Genomic DNA, 22,793 nt, shown 5'->3' with positions numbered 1-22,793 from the left:
GAAGTACAGGATTAAATGCAGTAAAATAGGGGGCAGATAAGAGCAAAATAAAGCACATTTAAGGAAGGGTGATAAGTGTCCCAGGGGAAAAACAGAGGAGTTCTACAGGTGCTGTCTGAAGAGGTGAGTCTTAAGGAGGCGCCGGAATGTGGTCAGGGACTGGGCAGTCCTGACATCTGTAGGAAGGTCATTCCACCACTGCAGAGCGAGGGTGGAGAAGGAGCGGGCTCTGGAGGCAGGGGAGCGTAGAGGAGGTAGAGCCAGTCTTCTAGTGCAGGCGGAGCGGAGAAGTCGAGTGGGGGTGTAGGGAGAGATGAGGGTCTGGAGGTAGCTGGGTGCAGTCTGGTCAAGGCATCTGTAGGCTAGTACAAGAGTCTTGAACTGGATGCGAGCGGTGATCGGGAGCCAGTGGAGTGAGCGGAGTAGTGGAGTTGCGTGGGAGAAGTGAGGCAGAGAGAACACCAGGCGGGCAGCGGAGTTCTGGATGAGCTGGAGCGGATAGGTGGCGGACGCAGGGAGGCCAGCCAGGAGGGAGTTGCAGTAGTCTAGGCGGGAGAGTACCAAGGCCTGGACCAGGCGCTGGGTGGCGTAGTTGGTGAGGAAGGGTCGGATTCTTCGGATGTTGCTCAGGAAGAATCGGCAAATGCGTGCCAGAGTGGAGATGTGCTGGGAATAAGAGAGGCAGGGGTCCAGGGTGACTCCGAGGTTCTTAGCGGAGGAAGAGGGAGAGAGTGTGGTAGATTTCAGAGGAACAGAGATAGAGAGATCAGAGGAGGGGGAGGAGGAGGAGGGAAAGAAAAGGAGGTCAGATCTAGGGAGGTTGAGTTTGAGGTGATGCGAGCGCATCCAGGAGGAAATAGCAGACAGACAGGTAGAGATGGTTATGGCTCCTTTGCTACTGATGGTATATACATTTATATTGAACCCATTCTTTCTCTTTTTATGATTTGTGCCACAATTCAATTTTTCACTATCTAAGTGGCCGGCATCTGGCTTTTTAACTTTGGTCTCAGTACTGCCTTAGGAATTCTCTCTAGCACAACTCCCTTAGCCGTATTAATGCTAAAATGCACGTGACCTACACCTATACCGCAAAATTAACCCTTAGGCACATTTCTAACATCTTCTAGTTTATTTATGCCCACTGTTAGTATAACTACACAAGGTAGACCTGCTTGCTACTTGAGATGACATTGTAAGATAATTTACTAAACCGTAAGATGCCCATTCAGGAGATACTGACACCTACACCCACACCATTAAAACAGCTGTTAATAATAAACTATGACACCCATAGGCTCAGTTTTTAATAACAAAAAATGTAAATGCAATAACAACTTCTATTCGAATATCCCAAAACACGAATGAACACGTATTGCATATCGTATTACTATATCGCCGATACAGGCAGCAAACTTCATACGCTTTTTGTTTTCTGCTGAATCCTAACAATGTAACTGCTACTATGATTCGCTAAAAAGAAACCCAGCGATATGGTACATCTCGACTGGCTGCAGTAACTTGAGCTCAGGGATTTGCCTTAAGTCTCCATACCTGATAATTTACATTTTTATCAGTGCTTTATAACAAATAATAGTGCTTAAATTATATTATATAAATTAAATTTTACAACGATATTATATTATAATTTATAACCATAGCAAAATAAACCCACGGCGTGGAAGCTTTAAGTTTTTGAAAAAAACAAGCAAACAAACAAAAATATATATATACTGTAATACAATAAAGTATGTCAATGAAATGAATCAACTGCATTTTGCCTGAGTGAAACTTGAAAGTGAAATGGTCGCAACTTTGACGCGTCAAGAGGAAGTTCCGCAACGTACCCAAACAACATTTGAGAGGTTATTTCACAAGATGTGGGAATGGGACTGCTAATTGTAGAAAATATGTTGAAGTACACCTCAAACGGAAAACGGTTTAAATGTGAACTCTTTAAATAATGTAAGTATTTTAATAAAGGCTTTGGTTTATATAAATTGAAAAATCGGCTACAGTTCGTGTGAGTCTGTATTTGTCTTTACAGAGCACCCCCTTATAGACGTATTTTGGTTTAGCCGTACTGAAACGGGTCACCTTTTTGGTACAAAATAAAAACATTGAGACTGCTTTACACAATAGTTGCAGTTGGAGGTGTATCTGATCTTCTCAACTTATTTCTGATTTTATTTTCTTAGCTTAATATAGAGAAGCTATGGATCAGTGTGTCAATGTGGAAAGAGAGTTGGAAAAAGTGCTCCAGCAATTCGCCAGCTATGGCCAGCACTGTGATAGAATTCTGGAGATAGAATACACCAGCGGCTTGAAACAGCAAATATCGCAGACTGCAGGTGAGTTTCTGTGCAATGTGTTTTGAATTCTTAATTCTGTTATCGTGGAAAAAAATATAGTCTCATCACCTGCTCTTAAAAATTAGAGATACATACTTAAGCCTTGAGTATTATGTAAGGCCTAAATAATGTTTGCGTTACAGTAATAACAACTAATAATATAGACCCTATATTATTATTGATCTCTTTTTGTTTAAAACCATCGGCGATTTTTATCGGAGACGTAGCAGAATGATGCTGTCGAAAAAAGAAAACTAGTTGTTGGTTTCTAAATTCTAGTCAATGTAGCCAGGCTCCTCCTAGTATTCAATTATGACAGTACCAGTAATTGAAAATTAAAAAATAGACTTGTCACTTTAACTGGTAATGATCTATTTTAAAAATTGTGTTTTGTTTTCCATACCCCATGTATCCTGACATTTTAGTCTGATAGTAATAGCTAGGAACAGGAGGAGTGAAATCTTCAGGTGGCTGTGCAGGCTGGAGGCTATAGCTGCACAGGAACCGGTTATGTGTTGAGGCAGGATCAATTTGCTTCACTTGAGTCGACATGTTGAGTTCTTCTTGTTTTGATAAGAAGAACAGTGCTTTTAGTCTGGGTCATGTTTTTTGCCTCATCTTGTAGGAATGCTGTCATTAAAACGCATTGTCAGACCCTTACAGAGCTGTTTTACTTTCGTGTGCTAGTAGGTTGTGATCTTCACATGACTGTGGATCGAATCAAATCCCCCATAGCTATACTTTGTAATGGCTATGGGAGCAACATCATTTTGATTTAATTCTGGCATGTGTGTTAAAGTACTCCTGTTTTTATTTAGCCTTCTTCCTAGTTTTAAATTGTGCATATTAAAATGTGCATAGCTGGGAGAAGATGACCGACAACCTGCCGCTTGTCAGGTATTTGCTAAGCATTTTATGTCAAAGCTGCTGATAGGCCCCTCCGCAGAGTGACGCCCTCGGTCCCGCCTCACCGAGGTAGTAAATAGTCAGTGCACGGAGCCCTCAGTCTCTTTTGCATTGAATCTGCAAATGCGAATGATGCGACCTCACAAGGTTGGACCTCTGTTTCAGGGAACCGGGGTTATCTCACTGCCGCCATCTAGTGTTGGTGGTGTGAGCGTGCAACCTCAAGGACCCTAGTGCCTATTAAAGGCATAGAGGGATATTCAACATTAAGTCGGTGAACCCGGTAAACGCATTCAGGGTAGTCCGGCTAGCCGCAGTACATATATCGGTCAACGAGGCACCTCTGAAGAGGGCCCGTGATGTAGCCACACCTCTGGTTGAGTGTGTGGACACCCTCCCAGGTGGGGGTAGGCCAGCATTAGTATACACAGTCGAAACCATGTCCACAATCCAATGGGACAGTCGCTGCTTGTCACCATGACAAACAAAGAGCTGGTCAGACTGACGCAGCGCTCTCGTTCTATTCACATAGCATCTCAATGCCCGAACTGGGCAGAGGGAATTTAATCTCCTATCCGACTCCTCCGCGAAGGGAGGGGGATGGAAAGCCTCTAGTTCCACTGACTGATTCAAGTGAAACACTGTAATCACCTTGGGGAGGAATGCAGGGTTCGTGCGCAACGACAGCCTGTTTCCATCGTCCCAAACATGCATACAGGAACTGTGCACAGACAGTGCCTATAGCTCACTGACCTGCGTAGCGGATGTGATAGCTAACAGAAAGGCTCTATGGTATGTATGGGCTCAAACGGGGCCTTAGTCGAGCCTCCAGTACCACATCTAGACTCCGTTCGGGGAGGACGTCCTTTATAGGAGGACATAACCGCCGAGCACCCTTTAGAAAACGGGTCACCAGTATATGAGCGCCCGGGGACACTGAGTCGATGGGAACATGGCATGCAGATATGGCTGCTAGGTACACTTTCAACATTGAGAGGGATTTACCTGCCTCTAGTAGATCTTGCAGAAACTGCAAAATAATTGCTATAGGGCAATAAATGGGATCATGGCCTCTGGCCATGCACCAATTTTGAAAATATTTCCACTTGTAAGCGTGCAATGCTCTTGAGGAAGAAGCCCTAGCGTTCTGCAGTGTACTCACTGCTGCGTCTGAGAGCCCTAAGGCAGACAGACGGTCCCGTTATTATTGTTATTATTATTATTATTTATTTCTTAGCAGACACCCTTATCCAGGGCGACTTACAATTGTTACAAGATATCACATTATTTTTACATACAATTACCCATTTATACAGTTGGATTTGTTACTGGAGCAATCTAGGTAAAGTACCTTGCTCAAGGGTACAGCAGCAGTGTCCCCCACTAGGGATTGAACCCACAACCCTCAAGTCAAGAGTCCAGAGCCCTAACCACTACTCCACACTGCTGCCCACAGCTGGAGTCTGCCAGGTTCTGGGTGTCTTTCGTCTGGCTGAGGAGATCCATGCGCAGCGAGATCTCCCAGGAATGGCCTTACAGCAGCTGGCAGAGGTTCAAAAACCAGATTCTCCTGGGCCATCTGGGGGCCACCAGTAGAACTGTCGCCTCATCTCTCCTGACCTTCTCGAGGAAGGCAGGGAGCAGCGGTATAGGCGGGAAACCGTATAAAGGAGCTTTGGGCCATTCATGCGCTAAGGCGTTGATGCCTAGTGGACCTCCGCAGCTGCGGAAGGAGAACCACGGGGCAATGGGTCATTTCTGCCATGGCAAAGGGGTCGTCCTGGGCTTCCCCATCTGGTCCTTTAACTTGGCAATGTCCCTCGCCTGATCCGCGTTCCTTGGTCTCTTTCTGTCCCTCGAGGGGGATCTAGAGAAGTTGCGGGATGAACGGGCTGGAGCCTGCACGCAAGGTATACTGTGCGCCGGGCTCGAAGGCTGGCGGAGGTGGGAGGCCTGGGATCCCGAGCCGCAAGGGTGGCGTGATCTATGCCCAGGCACTTGACACAGAGGGTGTGTTTGTCCTGCGGGGGCAGAGTCCGCCTGCATGACGTGCACGGGTGAAAATTTGACATGGCTTGGACCGAGGGCGTCGATGCAATGAGGTTTCGAGGCCCTAGGGCACAGAAGGTGACGAAGCACAGAGGCTCCGGGGTACTTGGGTCGAGGGTGCTAAAAACCACAAGGACACCGTTGCAGGGAGCTGTGGTTCGCCGAGGCGAGGAGCACCTAAGATGGCGTCTGGGTCACACACGGCCGGTGCAGCACTTAGCTTGCAGCGGGATGGCACATCCTACAGACCTGGAGAAGGGAGAAGAGAGACAGAAAAGAACAAAAAAACCACTTGTTTTTTATGTTGAATTAAGAGTCAATCACACAACTGGAAAGTTAGTTTTATACTCACCCTTCCTAGCTGTTTGTGAAAGGCTAAAGAGACTGAGGTCTCTGTGCAGTGAATATTTATTACCTCGCATATCCCAAACCTGGCATATCCCAAAAGTATTGTTTTGGCAGTCATCTTCGAATTGAAAGGGAAGATATATAATCTTCTCGTTTCCCTCCCATAGATCGGGATGTTGAATTATCAGGAACACTTTCTCTTGTCCTATCCCAATGCTGTAAGAGGATAAAAGACACAGTACAGAAGCTGGCGTCAGACCATAAAGACATTCACAGCAGCGTCTCTCGAGTAGGGAAAGCCATTGACAAGGTAGGCTGGTTTGTATTCGTATGTCATTCAAAACAGCAGAAAACAGGTTCAGGCTATGAATAAATCGATGTCCAAGGTATTTTTTTTCAGAACTGTAGCCAATTCTTTTTTCAAGCAGCTATCCGGATTTCTCTCCTTAAAACAACTAGGACTAATGCTACTTCTATTAAGTAGTAAGGGATGAGGGTGTCAGTTTATAGCCTTAATGCTGGTTTGTTGAAGATGTTCTGAATAACACATATAATTTATGTAGAAGTGTCTGTAAAGATGAGGGAACACAAATAGCTTAAGTTTCAGGCCACTGCATGGCACACAAGGGGAGACTTGGGATTTGATATAGAAAACTTGCCTCAGACTAGGTCTCCTGGAACTAGGTTTCAAGCCACCATTCCTGAAAAAGTGGCTCCATGTTCCCTCAGCTTTAGAACAGGACAAGATGATAAAATACAAGTCCATTATCCATCGAGGGCATCTTTGAATCTCAGCTCAGTTTGTGCAGCTTCTCCCTTATAATCAGTGTTAAAATGTGCAAGTGTGATGCTACAGAAATGGGTTATTTTCTATATGGGCATATTTCCAGCAATCAGGTGACCGTTTTTTTTTTTTTTTTTTTAAGTCAACCATGGCCCAAAAAAAAGGTTTTATTGACACTCATCCTTTGTCACAGATTTGCTAAGAAAGTAGGAGCTGTCTGTAGGAGCTACAGTATTTGGCTAGGATGATGATGTCACAGTTGCATGAACACTAACTGGCTAAACTATGGTCTTAATTTTAGTGATTTAATAGGCTGCTTGTACAGTATCTGTTCTGTTTATTTTTGTCCTGTCTGGTGTCAGTAAAACAATTTGTTTTCTTTTTCCTCTTCAGTGGGTCTCTTTGGGTTATTCATTTACAGTGACCTAGCGTCACACTATATTGGTTATTACTGGACAGCGTATGTTGTGTCTGGCATCTGAACGTACAGCATAATGGTGTCTGTATTAGCGAGGGACTGCTGTAGAGTGCTAAACTATTACCTCATGGGGAAATGAATGCATAGGGCAAAAGTCTCCCCCAGTCATTGTTGGGATGTTGTCAGAAGAAATGTCAGGTTTATTACTTGAGTAAAGAGTTCAGGTTATGAAAAAAGTTTGTGATGTGTATTTACATAAACAGTCACTAGCTATCTTGTGGTAATTTTTCCCCTGTTGTACGTTTCAGAATTTCGATTCAGATATCAGCAGCGTTGGAATAGAAGGATGCTGGCAGTCTGAAAGCCAGCGAGTTCTCAGTGAGGTCATGGTGGAGCACTTTTTCAGACAAGGCATGCTGGACGTGGCAGAGGAATTGTGTCAGGTGAGCTACGAACATGTTCTGATTGTGTTAACACTACATTTTTAAACATGTCAAATATCTTGGCAATGCTTTTATGAGGATTGGCATTTATCATAAATTGAAGTTTGTCACTGGAATTCAGTAGTGTTGCATGTGCTTCTTACTTAATTGAATTCCTAATACTTACAGTAAAGTGGTACCAAATATATGTAAAACAATACTTCACAGTACATAATGCTCTTTTTCAGTAATCAACATAGCCACTCAAATAAAAGGCAATTTGCACATGTTTCTGGTAGAGTAGCCCATTTTTAAGAAATTGTATGCCTGAAGGCCATTGCATTCTGGGACCTGTAGTTCCATAACAGACTCGCACTGCAAGTGTAAAGAAATTACAAATACATACAGCCTTTGAGGAAAAACAGTTGACTGGAGGTTATATGTTTCATAAATAGACCTTGCATGAATTATATTTGCACGAGTTCATATCAGCAGGCACAGCTGGGAATGCGTTCGGCTAGTGCACCAGAGAAGCTGTGTACTGGATGTTTTCCGAATTGAAAAAATATGAATTACGTAAGATATTTAAATTGAATGCGTAAAGATACACATAGCAAAGTTGCTGCACAGCTTCTGTTTGCATGTTATCAAGCTTCTTGTACTTCGTTGGTTCCCAGCATCTCAATGGTCCATTGTGAATATACTGCATGCGGTAGCTAGAGAATGGATCATAGAAATATCAGGACAGCTATTGTAGCCTGCCTGGGAATTGCCAGAAACTCGATATAAAAAAACTAAAACTAAAAAATGTACTCTTGAATCCACTCACTTGCCATGCGTGTTTGTGACTGTTGAATAAGCGACTGGATTCTTGATCCTTAGGATTTATCTGTGTCGTCTTAGTCTACCTCAACCTAAACTACCAATTTACCTATCTGTCAACCAAATTTTTGGATGGTAAATCAATATAATAAATGCAGTATTCTGTGTTTGCAGAGAGTTGGGATGCTTTATGTTTCTGTAACAAGGCGATCAATAAGGAATACAGTATTATCATTTCTTTATTTGCAGTAGTGCAGAATCGATACAGTTTAAAAAATATATTTTTGGACAATTTTGTTTTTAAATTTTTAGTAGCGTGTCTGTCAACTTGGAAAGGGAGATCACAAGAGACTGACAAAGGAAGATTTACAGAAAAGTTATAAAAACTGTAACAGCCTAGTACTAGCAGTAGCTAACTACATCGAGAGTAGCAACTTCCTGGACTGTAATATTAAGACAGGACTAGCTGCGAAAAATACATTGTTGGATTTTTTTGAAAAAATAAGGAAAGCCATACGTACAGTATTTATTGAAAGTACTCATGACTTCAAGATAATGTTGAATTTTGCTCACCCAAAATACATTTTACTCTGTGTCTAAATTACAGAGTAAATTACTGACCCAAAAGCGTATCTGGGGCGCTGTGTTCAGCTTCATACTCCAGTTGATCTTTTTTTTTTACCCTGTAAATGTAATAATTGCTTTAATACTGAAAATATATTAGAGTGAAATCTGCAACATCGGAGACAAAGTCAGTAATGAATTTGTTTTTGTCGCTTGCATGATGTGGCTGCAGACCAGTGGCACAGGAAGTGATAAGATACAGTGCCTTGCGAAAGTATTCGGCCCCCTTGAACTTTGCGACCTTTTGCCACATTTCAGGCTTCAAACATAAAGATATGAAACTGTAATTTTTTGTGAAGACTCAACAACAAGTGGGACACAATCATGAAGTGGAACGAAATTTATTGGATATTTCAAACTTTTTTAACAAATAAAAAACTGAAAAATTGGGCGTGCAAAATTATTCAGCCCCTTTACTTTCAGTGCAGCAAACTCTCTCCAGAAGTTCAGTGAGGATCTCTGAATGATCCAATGTTGACCTAAATGACTAATGATGATAAATAGAATCCACCTGTGTGTAATCAAGTCTCCGTATAAATGCACCTGCACTGTGATAGTCTCAGAGGTCCGTTTAAAGCGCAGAGAGCATCATGAAGAACAAGGAACACACCAGGCAGGTCCGAGATACTGTTGTGGAGAAGTTTAAAGCCGGATTTGGATACAAAAAGATTTCCCAAGCTTTAAACATCCCAAGGAGCACTGTGCAAGCGATAATATTGAAATGGAAGGAGTATCAGACCACTGCAAATCTACCAAGACCTGGCCGTCCCTCTAAACTTTCAGCTCATACAAGGAGAAGACTGATCAGAGATGCAGCCAAGAGGCCCATGATCACTCTGGATGAACTGCAGAGATCTACAGCTGAGGTGGGAGACTCTGTCCATAGGACAACAATCAGTCGTATACTGCACAAATCTGGCCTTTATGGAAGAGTGGCAAGAAGAAAGCCATTTCTTAAAGATATCCATAAAAAGTGTTGTTTACAGTTTGCCACAAGCCACCTGGGAGACACACCAAACATGTGGAAGAAGGTGCTCTGGTCAGATGAAACCAAAATCGAACTTTTTGGCAACAATGCAAAACGTTATGTTTGGCGTAAAAGCAACACAGCTCATCACCCTGAACACACCATCCCCACTGTCAAACATGGTGGTGGCAGCATCATGGTTTGGGCCTGCTTTTCTTCAGCAGGGACAGGGAAGATGGTTAAAATTGATGGGAAGATGGATGGAGCCAAATACAGGACCATTCTGGAAGAAAACCTGATGGAGTCTGCAAAAGACCTGAGACTGGGACGGAGATTTGTCTTCCAACAAGACAATGATCCAAAACATAAAGCAAAATCTACAATGGAATGGTTCACAAATAAACATATCCAGGTGTTAGAATGGCCAAGTCAAAGTCCAGACCTGAATCCAATCGAGAATCTGTGGAAAGAACTGAAAACTGCTGTTCACAAATGCTCTCCATCCAACCTCACTGAGCTCGAGCTGTTTTGCAAGGAGGAATGGGCAAAAATTTCAGTCTCTCGATGTGCAAAACTGATAGAGACATACCCCAAGCGACTTACAGCTGTAATCGCAGCAAAAGGTGGCGCTACAAAGTATTAACTTAAGGGGGCTGAATAATTTTGCACACCCAATTTTTCAGTTTTTTATTTGTTAAAAAAGTTTGAAATATCCAATAAATTTCGTTCCACTTCATGATTGTGTCCCACTTGTTGTTGATTCTTCACAAAAAATTACAGTTTCATATCTTTATGTTTGAAGCCTGAAATGTGGCAAAAGGTCGCAAAGTTCAAGGGGGCCGAATACTTTCGCAAGGCACTGTACCAGGAAGTAGTGCAGTACTTTAAAGTGTGCATCCCCTGCATCAAAGAAAAGAAACATGTGAAAACCGTACCGTCTATAGAGATCCGTGGTAATGGTGCTGAGGCTTAGAATGTCCCTGACCCCTCCAATGATGAATTTTTTTATCTGTAAAAACAATATAATCACAGAGGAGCTTGCTCTGTTTTTAATTCAGCCAGTTTTGTAACCATTTGCTTATATCTTCATTTTCAGGAAGCTGGACTGTGCATAGACCCAAGTCAGAAGGAACCCTTTGTAGAATTAAACAGAATACTAGAAGCACTTCGAGTGAGAGACTTAAGACCTGCCTTAGAGTAAGCCTTATTGGTTATTTGTAGGATATTGAATGGAAAATACTAAGATAACATCAATTTGAAAAATAGCGCTTTTATTGCACTGCTTAAACATGACTTGTAATTTGCTTCTTAGAACAATATTATTTAAAGAGTCAAATAAAATAATAAGGCAGAGCAATGCACTCTTTCTTTTAATTGCTCACTGAGTCGTAAAATGGATTTATATGATTGGATAGTACATTAAACGTATGCACAGTAAAGGGTGATTTTAAGGCACACTCCTCATAGAACAATGATAAATCTGAGGTGGTGACACCAAATGATTAACTAAGTATTCCCACAAATCTTAGCAATTTTGCACGTTCATTGGCTACATAGGTCTCAGATGTGAAGTTTTAAAAGAAACGTAATAACACGCCTGAATTTTAATTTTATATTAAGCTTACATGATATCGGGTGCTACTTTAGGTTAAAGGAAAATCTGTTTCTATGCCCTTTTCTTGGGTTATCTGTTTGCACAGAGCATCAGCTCCGCGTGTGTGTGTGTGTTAGAGTTTTTGGTGACTGGCGACCATCTTGGTGAAGGGACAGCCTGTAACCAAGATGGACACTGTTTGTACAGCCACATGGTTTGATTGTTAGATTAAATGATTCATTGGTTGGTTGAGAGTGAATGGATACGTGTGGAATGTGGTGATTGGATGATTGATTGAATCAATCAAGCCCTTGGCCACGTGGTATAAAAGGGAACCAAAGAGGTTTGTTTGTGGAGAGCGTGTGCAGGAGAGAGCCGGTTAGACTGCAAAGTGGAAAGGAAAACAAGATAAAAACAACAACAACATTTCATTTATTTAGCGCCCTTCATAACAAGTATCCCAGGGCACGTCACAAAGGAAAAAAAAAGAGTTATACAAAAGCAAAATCAAATAAGTACTTAAGACGAGTTTTAAAAATCTGAATGTCTTACAGTATTTGGGAGGGAATTCCAAAGTTTGGGAGCATAGACACTGAAAGCCCTATCCCCTCGAGTGCACAGCCTAGATTTCAGAACAACCAACAAACCAGCCTCTGAAGAACGTACATTTCGGGAGGGGGTGTAGGAGACAATCAAGTCAGCAGCGTATGCAGGTGCCGTGCCATGTAAGACTTTATAAGTTAAAAGAGCAATTTTAAAATCTATTCTAAACTTTATAGGCAGCCAATGGAGTTCAGAGAGAACGGGTGTCATGTGGTCGTGGGATTTTGATCTAGTTAGAACACGAGCAGCAGCATTTTGAACATATTGGAGCCGTCTTAGAGTACTATTTGGAAGGCAGCACAACAATGCGTTACAGTAATCTAATCTAGATGTAATAAATGCATGAACTAGCCTTTCAGCATCAACTAGTGGCAAAAAAGGACGTAGACAAGCGATATTACGAAGGTGGAAAAGAGAAAGTAAAACAAGAAAGAGGGCACCGAAAAGCCATAGCTTGGGTGTGGTATTGTTTTATTTGTAGAGTTTTGTTCAAACCTTTATTTTGTTCCTGTGTTTTGTGTGTTTTAATTATCTGTGATTTATTAAAAGTGCATGTAAGCTACAGTTCTGTGTCTGGATCTCATATTTCAAAGAGCGCAGACCTGCCTTGCCCAGGACGCTACGCCACGCCACACCACACACTTGTACTCCCTGGCTAATTTCACCTCAGCAGTGTCTTCTGGGTCACAGCATGTTACTGGCTGTTGTCAGTCAATAGTGGAAACAGCTGATTGGTTATTGACAGGAAAGAAGCCAGTGAGCGTGTGGGGACAATTTCACTCTCCAGGTGAAATGACTCAGGGAAGTACAGACAGTACAGACAGTCAAGTTTTGAAATGAAAATACATGTGTGCTGTAACATGTTTTTTTCAAAACTGCACATTTGAGACCTATATAATGAATGCATGCCTGGTGGAGAAATTGTATGGCTTCAGTAACTTTAAGCAAAAACAATTCCAGAAAGTATGACATCAATAGATACTACACATATTTACTACATGTACAAATTAGGTGCATGTCAAAAATAATATATTCTATAACTTCATACAGCAGCAGTCTGAAGCTTGATCCTTTATGTATGTTGTTACAGGTGGGCAGTGGCGAATCAGGAAATGCTTATGGCCCAGAACAGTGCCTTAGAATTCAAGCTGCATAGATTGTATTTTATCAGCCTGCTAATGGGGGGTCCAGCCAATCAGAAAGAAGCATTACAGTATGCAAAAAACTTTCAACCTTTTGCAGAAAACCACCAAAAAGGTATGTTTTATTTTTCTAAGTATAAATGAAAAATAAGAAGTGAAGGGTGTTGTAGGACTGTTTTTTGGTCATTTGAATTCTGTTAAGGTACACGGTGCACACTCAAATCTGATTGCCTTCTGTTTTCCAGATATCCAGGTCTTAATGGGAAGCCTAGTGTACCTACAGCAGGGGATTGAGAACTCTCCGTACGTTCACCTGCTGGATTCCAATCAGTGGGCCGATATCTGTGACATTTTTACCAGAGATGCCTGTGCTCTCCTAGGCCTTTCTGTTGAGTCTCCTCTCAGTGTTAGGTGGGGAGGTTTTCAATCAAGTTCACCATTGGCAGGACACTTTCACTGTAGCCGTGTTTCCACAACAGGGTGCTTGCGTGGATCCAGCGCCCTTTGTGCCCAGATTGCTTTTCAAAAGAGCTTTAGGTCATGTTTGATTTTTATTAGATTTGTTTCCCAAAAATTTGTAGCTGGTTACCAATGGGTCTGAATGTGTGGCTGCTTATTTAAGGAGGCTGCGTGGTCCAGTGTTTAAAGAAAAGGGCTTGTAACCAGGAGGTCCCCGGTTAACCTCCTTGTGCTCCGTCTTTCGGGTGAGACGTTGTAAGTGACTCTGCAGCTGATGCATAGTTCACACACCCTAGTGCCTAGTCTCTGTAAGTCGCCTTGGATAAAGGTGTCTGCAAAATAAACAAATCATTTACAGAAACTTTTTATAGGACTGGTTTCACAGCACTAACATTACATAGTTTAAATTTAATACTAGTCCAGGTCTGTAAAACCTGCCGTTTTATCATTTACATCTCATCCGTCCTTCAGATGAGAGGTAAAACCAAGGTCCTATTGTAAGTGACAGTTGTTGATGCATAGTTTCTGTAAGTTGCTTTGGATAAAAGTGTCTTGATGGATTAATAATACATTTTCTTAATATTTAATTTCTGATGTTAAGTCACATTTTGTGTGTTTTGTAGAACTACTTACTGTGGTTTCTGCTTGATCATCTTTTTTTTTTTTTTTACCAAGCCTTTTTCAACCACTGGGGGTAATTGCTACTCCTAAAAGCTGAATTGACCATTAGGGGCGTGCAACTGCAGTTTTATTTCTTCAGTAGAAATACTGGCAGCCTTCGCAAACTGTATAATTGGTGTTAAAAATGAATAAATAAAAAATACATTTGGAACTGATTAAGGGATAAAACACTAATTAGCAAAAAAAACACATTTAGCCTGTTTCACTTGCAGGTCTGCCCAGTAATTGTCTGGCATGAGGCAATTCAGGCTTATGGCTTTTACTAACAGGTTTCTGCCCTTTTCTCTTCAGTTTTTCAGCCGGCTCTGTAGCACTGCCAGCTCTTATAAACATTAAAGCAGTCATCGAACAGAGACAGTGCACTGGAGTGTGGAATCAGAAAGATGAATTACCTGTGAGTATACACTATATCATCTGTATACATGATATCATCTATATACGCTATCAACTATATATGCCATATCAACTATATACACTATGAACTATATCAGCTATATACTATCAACTAGATCAACTATATATTTTTTGTCCATTTTGCATTGCTTATTGTTAAACAGAGAGCATTGTTTTTGCAACGTATAGTTTAATTACATAATTCCTTCATGTTTGTTTTCATTGTGGTGTTACCTAGATTGTGAATTTGGCACAATTTGCAGTTTAGGACTATATTTTCCTCTATGGGCAAATCACTGGCACATCTCCTGTTCAGATAAACAAGTAGATCTTAATAGAGTAACTTAAACATACTTTTAAATGTACAACTAACACAGCTGTAGTTCGGGTAGCCTGTGCTGATTGTGATACATTGCAAGATTTTAGGAACTAAACAGGATCTTTTCATTGTGTAATTCTCACTGTACTATTTTAGCCTTTGTGACGTTGGAATCCTGCAAGATCTCAACCACATTCATGTATTTATAAATCTTATGAGAAATCAACCAATCACGTTAAGGGTTCCCATGCATCATATCCTGTGTACAGATGTCATCCCTATGCATAGAACATACGTCTCAATGCAAAAGTACAAAACCAGTTCTGATTTAAGTAGTCCATGGCTACAGTATCCGTTTTTGTGATTTATATGTTCTTACATGGTTATAAGAGACATTCATTTAGACAGTCTTCCCTCCCAAACTCTTATTCAGTAATAATGCCCAGTTTCCACTGCCTGATGCTCCCGACAACAAAGCAGGGTGTTTCCACGGCTCGCCCGAGCACCTGAGCATGGCTATCTGGTCAAGTTTTGTGTCTCATACTCAGCGCTGCAGATAAGGTTTTGGGTCTGGCAGTAACTTACCCTCTAATTTTAACATTGAGAGATTAAAATGTATTTTCAGGGGGTAAAATGCAACATTACCTTGAAGTCATGAGTAATCTCGATAAATACTGTACAATCTTTAATGGTAATGAGGTAGACATTAAAAAGGAGCCTTCCATTTGAACTGCAACGTTACTTTGAGCTTGAGTTCTGCACAGGCCCAATTTTTACGACTTACGACCCGGACTCGCAACCCGCTGCAGCACTGCCGCGACCCGACCCACTTTAATAAGACCTGCAACCCAACCCGAACCCGCAAGTGTTTGTCCTTTACCTGCTGCCTGCGTCAACTGACTCTCTCACATTGACACACAGATAGCTCTACCATTCTCCACAGATAGAGTTTATACAACAGGCTATACAGCGTGGTAGCTTTCTCTAGTGGTCTGCATATATTTTAACATTGTAACATATTAACTATCTCTACGTACTTTACTATAAAATACCTGTCTATCAGTTGAAAGGGAGCTACACCTGTGCTTTCGCAGATGATGTACCGGTTTTGTGGCTGTCGTACACAAAAATATAATGACAGGTTTTACAAGCAACGAATCCAGTCACATGTTCATTATTTTCATTCGCTGTGATTCGAAAAGAATTCCACACTTCTGATTTACCTTGAACTATTATCAGCTACATGATATAAACCCTGCGCTATCTTTTGTTTCACCTCGTCCACAGACATTGTTAATATCACCAAGCAGACGTGATAAAAGGATCTTGCGACGCATCAAACCAAGAACACTGCTTAAGTCAGCTGACTCCTCCCTAATCGTCTGCTTTGGTGCAGGAAATACATTTACCTTCTATAACGTTATTCGGGAAGGGGTTACAGATGAGTATGCTGAAAGGACAGAAAGTTTTTGGCGATTCAAATTCAGACCTGAGCCTGACCCAAAAATTACATTTTTTTGACCCACGCCCAAACCGCGAAAAGGTTCACATTCCGACCGAACCCAACCCGTGGGTACCCGATCCGATGCAGGACTCTACTTTGAACTACTGTACAACCACATGCATGTTCTACAAGGTTCTTTATCGGCTCAGCACATTTTATTTATTTATTTATTTATTTATTTATTTATTTATTTTTGAGGCATCACACTGACTCTGGAAATGAATTATGTTACTTATATTTTAAGATGAAATTCTTAAATTTAAGCCTTACAGATAAATAAAATAAGGAAATGCATTAATAAGTTATAAAACAGTTAGCGGTTGCCTCTGACGATGGTTCCAGTTGGATTTGTAGCTGGACTAGGGTGTTTACGCTTCAACCTGTGTAGTGTCAAATTTTTCTTACTCTTACTGTGATTGGCTGCAAGACAACAGGGCTAAGCAGTGATTGGATAATGTTTGTTGGGTTGGTTTTTTTGTGTACAGTTTTCTAGTAACTGCAGACATTGTATTCTGGGAGTTGTAGTTGTTAGTGGAAGTATGAGGGGAGGCTGACAAGTCATGCAGCAAAATTGCTATGCGTATTTTTCTGCATTAAATTTAAACTGAGTGTGTATTTTGGATTTTTTAATGCATAAGAACGGCAGGTATGCAGCTTATGTGGATCGCTGCTCATACTCGATATAACCAAACTGGCTACAAAGGAAGTGCATCATCACCAAGGGGTGCGTGTAAAGAAGAGAATGACAGGGAAATCCCTACCATTGTGGCTGATGTTCTTTCATATACTTCTAGCTAAAGCATGCATATGACATTTTCTTTTATTGTTTTTCTTTAAGATTTACCGAAAACAGAGAACTTTGTTAAATTGAACAATGTTCATCCGGCTTCGGCACACAAGACAAACTCTTCACTGGATCCCTTTTTATTTGTAATGACCTTATGGTTAATTTTATTTGTTACCGCCGGTTTCTTTCAAACAAATTGCAATACTATCCCACAATCCCCCAGTGACCTTTGACGCACGGCAAGAATTTCCGAGGTTGGCCAGGTTTGTTAAAAAGCAGTGAAACCCTCTTTTAATTTCAGCGGCTAGTCGTGGGCAGCTGAAGCCTGTAGCGCCAGGCAGTGGAAACAAGGCATTAGACACACAACACATTATCTTTTAGTAAAATCTGTCTCCAGGGTCATAGTTAATAAGTATATGGAACACAGAGCATTACATGTTGCAGTATATTTACAGTGACACATGGGGGCGCAGTTCTGTTAATTTTAACTTATGGCAAAGGCCTCACCTAAAGCCATTGGACCATCCAATCAAGTCCTGGCCTAAAACATACAATTTTAAATTAATTATTTGTTACCAAATTCAGTGTGTAACATAATGTTTATTAGTGGTTATTAGCTTTAGGCAAGGGTGGTGTGGTGGAGACACACATCTGCAAGCACTTAAAATTGCTGTGCATGTAGGTCATAATAATCAGATATTTCACAATACTGACACCTCATTGATTGACTTAATGGAGGCTTTTAGCGTATTTAATTTAAGAAAGGTCTGTATGTTTTTAAGAAACTTGAGTTCAGAGACTGTAAGGTTAACTGCAGGAATGTGAGCTGTGATGCAAAGTGGGTAAGTACATATTGTGGAGTATCACCTTCCTATCAAACTCCAGTGTGGTCCAATTCAAACTTCTGATTCACTAAAATGACCCCTAATCCCAGAATATTATTTCTAATTTGGAATATCAAATGTAGCTGTATTTATTGGTGTATGGGATGCTGTGTTTATGTGTGTCATTTCTTTGTTCAAACAGATTGAAGTTGACCTTGGTCAAAAGTGTTGGTACCACTCTGTGTTTGCCTGCCCTATTCTTCGGCAACAAACAACAGATAACAATCCCCCTATGAAACTCTTGTGTGGCCATATTATTTCCAGAGATGCTTTAAATAAAATGATGAGTGGAAGCAAGTAAGTACCTGTTTTGAAACCCTCTTCATATGTGAATACATGCCTATCTATTCTGACACATCCTGAGTTGTATTGAAGGGTACAGGCATTTAGTTACTGCATACATTGGTTTAATAGAAAGCCTAGATAGGTGCTTTGCCATTTGAGAATCGTAATTGTACACATGCAGAGTTAACATCTGTAAAAATATATATCCCACAATATTTACTCCATGTGTTTAGACACATCAGTGTACCAAGTGAAATGTAATATTCCACTATTATTCCATGTTTACTTGCAGACAGAAAACTACACACTATGAGCATGTGCAATGACAGATTTACATTTTTACAAAGTAAGACTAGTTTAACAGGAATAATAATGTATAATTATTCCTGTTAAACTTCATGTATAAATTTTAGTACTCACATGATCTCACCGTGATTACAACGTCATTCCTTCCAATAAACTGGCAACTGCTTCTTCATAACCACCTACTGCTGAACAGTATCGGCCGTAGATCAAAATAGAAAGCACGGCAGACTTCAGTCCAGCACTATGAATAGCGTGTTATTCATAGAAGTTAGAAGGGAGTTGAAAATATCTCTCCAGTAATCTTTGTTTTTCTTTTTTGTACTGAAGCATCAACCTGTCAGGCCATTTATTGGTATTTTTTAAAAAACATTTAACATTTATTTTAAACTCAGCTATAACCTAACAGCGAACAAGTAGAGTACATGGTGGCTGCAATAAACATGCTTCAGTTCCTTAAATTAATATCTGCAATATAAAGTTTTAAACTTCACTTGCTTCTTATATAAATACGTAAATATATGCACACATTCTTCCAGCCAGCGGTGACACTCGTTATTGTATTGTATATTATTTGCATGGCATTGGGTCGCTAAGAGAATGGAACCACGTTAATAAATGCAATGAAAGGTTTTCTAAATCCTTGGGTCGATGGTCTCCCACATGAACAGGGATAGAGAACGGCAAGTATTTGGAATACAGTGTTTACATGAACAAATATTCCACAAGATAGCTCCACATTCCACATGTCTTATTCTCATGCGGTTTACATGACAAAACAGAGTGTTCTCAATAGAAATGGAATACCAGCCTGCAGATCTGGGGTCAGTTATAATTCTAACTACATTTACAATTAGTCATGTTTTGTTCAATTATGCTGCCGTAATTGCAATTATGATTTGCAATTATACTAAAAAGTAACATAAACAACTGCATACTTTTAACATGCAGTAATCCCAGGTACGAGGCAAATGGGGTCACGGAAAGTGGTTGAAAATACGAGAATAGTGATCACTGAATGTAAAACCTAGCACGGAATTGAGTATAATGAAGCTCGGAAAGGTGAATAATTGATCTGTAACTGGTCAATTATGTGATATAATCCCGACTACAATTCCGCCGGTGTGCCAAGGTTACAACTACAACTGCAGTGAATTACGAATGACATCACGCAAATTGTAATTGAGCCCAGGTCTGCTAGCCTGCATGTCAATGTACTGACTTACAATCTTGTTATTGCTCTCTGAAAGACGACCAGTAGCATTTTTTTGCCTAGTTAACAGTAGACTGGCAGTAGCTCATAAAAAATAAATATATGAATGCTATTTTTATTTTGTCAGCTCATCCTGTTGTAACAAATGCTTGTGTTTTTCAAATATATTGTCAACAATGAACACACAGTTTTCCAGCAGTTTCTTTAAGTCACCTAGGGGCCTTATTGACAGCCATCCATTGCTGTTGCCTCTGCAGTAGGGTCCACTGAGTTTAAAACAAAGAACAGTCTGGTGTTGAGAGAAATTCCTTAAGCCTTGTTATGATAACGGCCCAGAGTTTCGTTTTTATCTAACTTTTTAATGGGTGCTTCCTTTTTATTAAAAAAAAACCCCAAACATTTATATCTTATTATGCTTTGGAGAATATGGCTTAGTGCATTGATGATGATTAATAGTGTGTTTTCTGATAGCTAAGTATATAAGAGAGTAATGTATCTCTCATGAAGTGATTTTATGGGTTCTAGGTTGAAATGCCCATATTGTCCAATGGAGCAGGTTCCGGGAGATGCAAAGCAAATCTACTTCTGAAGTGGCCTAGATCAACCCTCACCAGTCAAACCTGCGCGATTGGCCATTCACTTTGAACAAGCCAAACAACAGTCTGCTTCATGGAGACTGAAAGTGTCGACAGAAGTAATTCAATTCTATGGGAAGGTTTGCCAATATTTAGTAACATGGACACTGTGTGCTGAAGCAAGAGATAATATTAGTGGCAATAGGTAGGGCTGTGTTTTTTTTTTACTGTGGGGAAAAAATGGCTGCTTTCACTGCGTTTTACAGTATATAAACAGGTGTTTCAAGGTATTTCATGATTTTAAACATAATATTTATTAAAGCAGAAATAGCATTGTCACATTCAAAATTGATAGTATACAATAAAATGCCCGTAATTATTTAAATGGTTATCTGGAAAACAGTAAATGCTAAATTGTAGAATATTTCTGTTTTTATGTCTGCCTTTAAAGACAATTCTGTTTTCACCATCAGTGAATTATCAAACAAAATAAAAACATAAATACATGTAAAAATAACAACAAATGTCCCCTTAACGTGAAATGTCCCCTCACTGGACAGATCGATCTTTAGCAGAAATATTTCTGATATTTGATGCAGCTGCTGTCTTTTTCTTTGAAGACATTTTAAAAGAAATCGTGCAGCTCTATGCAGTGTTCAAGCATTTACCTGAACCAAACTAAACCAGCTGTCAGCTTTTTGAATGCAGTGTAGCAGCTAGTGTGTCAATAAGGCAAACTTTTGCTCTATTTATTATTAAGTGATACAGAATATGTATACTGTTATTATACGACAATGGGTAAATTTCACGGAAATCATTAAATCTGTGATAACCGTGAAAAAATAGAGCCTTAACAATAGGGCTTTATCCTTCATCTGCATGTACTGATCAAGCTGATCCATCTGTGCTCCCTATGAAAGGCAATTGCTTATTTGTATTTTAAGCTAAATAAAAATAGTTTGGATTTTATATTATGGAGGGAATGTTACCACCCAAATAAACTTTGTTTTTTCTTGCATTATCACTGTCCCATCATATTGATCAATTGTAGGTCATCCTTTGAGGATTAGTGTGGAATGGTTTTTCTGTGTGTGTATGTAACAGTATTTAGAAAACTAATGGATTCATATCAAATACTGCTGCAGAGTTTGCATAACTAATTTGTATTTTTTGGTGATTTGAGCAAGCTGTGAAATACTTTCACTTATTTTTTTTCTCCTGGACTTCTTTAAAAATAAATAATTTATTAAAAAAAATGTACAGAACTGAGTTAATATTGGGGCTTTTGGAGCTTGAATATTTAATGTATTGCTAATTTGTATGACTGTATGCAGTTTATATTCTCTGACTGGAGAGTAGCACGTAAGGTTTCTTTGCTCTGATAATTAAATAATGTTATTTGTGTAATGCCATCTCTATTAAAGATATACTTTTGAAAAATGTGAAGATTTAACTTGAATTTTTCATTGAATTGTAAGGTGTTTTTTTTTTGTAATTTTTGCATGAATGATAACAACTTTGATTTAGGAGATGAACAATGATGCTGAACATGTATATAGAAACATGTATATAGAAACAGAGAACGCCCCGCAGTATGAAGACAACCACAATAAGAAGGAACTCAAATGAGTACAAAAATGAAAGCCTCCGTTTGCAAACTCCTGTGCTATAAAAACAGTATTGCTTCACTATGCTGTTCACAAGCTCCAAACCGTGTGCTGCATTCTCCCACAGTTTGACCTTCTGTGCACTTGATAAGAAGCCAAGCCCTGTTACATGTCCAGTGTATAATAAGTTGCATTATTTCTAATCATATAATCTAGAATTGTTAAAAGCACAATTTTAATAACTTGTTTATAATCAGTTATAACGAATACCTAAACTAAAGTGTTACCCAACATTCTATATGCAGCAACGATGGAGGAAATACAGGGTGACGTTATTGTTTTTCAGAGACTCCAGTTATTTATATGCTTGGCTTGGTGTATGTCATCAAGTAAGTCATTTCAGATCCTAGACTTATTCTACACAGCCTCTTGCCAATCACGTTCACTATCCACTTGATCGAAAATGTGTACTAAAAAAAATATTAATAATTGAGACTTGCTTCACATCTTAATGTCATGTATGAAATTCAGGTGAAAATAAAAGTATGGATAAAACCAGTGGTAAAAGGTGAGAGGGCTACATGTCACACATACATACAGATTGAAAAAATACAATAAGCTAATAGCTTCAAATCTTCAGAAATCAAAGGTATATGTTGCTTAAAATCCATCCACACCTTTAATTCTATATAGCATGATTGTTGCAGGTTTTAGAAGACACCTCAAAATATATCTCATTGAGCTTTTTACTAC

The 22,793-nt window shown here is 39.9% G+C and overlaps 1 protein-coding gene across 1 annotated transcript; it reads left to right on the top strand.

Annotated features, from left to right (window-relative positions):
* Window positions 1-1,851: 1,851 nt before the first annotated feature.
* Window positions 1,852-21,875, top strand: LOC117421542 (E3 ubiquitin-protein ligase RMND5A-like). The gene is made up of 10 exons (XM_034036065.3): window positions 1,852-1,965; window positions 2,199-2,351; window positions 5,822-5,964; window positions 7,165-7,299; window positions 10,788-10,888; window positions 12,979-13,145; window positions 13,276-13,441; window positions 14,462-14,564; window positions 18,200-18,354; window positions 20,384-21,875. Exons 2-10 carry the CDS (start codon window positions 2,216-2,218, stop codon window positions 20,445-20,447), a joined length of 1,170 nt encoding a protein of 389 aa, XP_033891956.1. The 5' UTR covers window positions 1,852-1,965; window positions 2,199-2,215; the 3' UTR covers window positions 20,448-21,875.
* Window positions 21,876-22,793: the final 918 nt, after the last annotated feature.

The sequence above is a fragment of the Acipenser ruthenus genome, chromosome 1 (assembly GCF_902713425.1).
Source record: "Acipenser ruthenus chromosome 1, fAciRut3.2 maternal haplotype, whole genome shotgun sequence".
NCBI classification, from domain to species: Eukaryota; Metazoa; Chordata; class Actinopteri; order Acipenseriformes; family Acipenseridae; genus Acipenser; species Acipenser ruthenus.
This window is presented reverse-complemented; position numbering and strand designations above follow the sequence as displayed.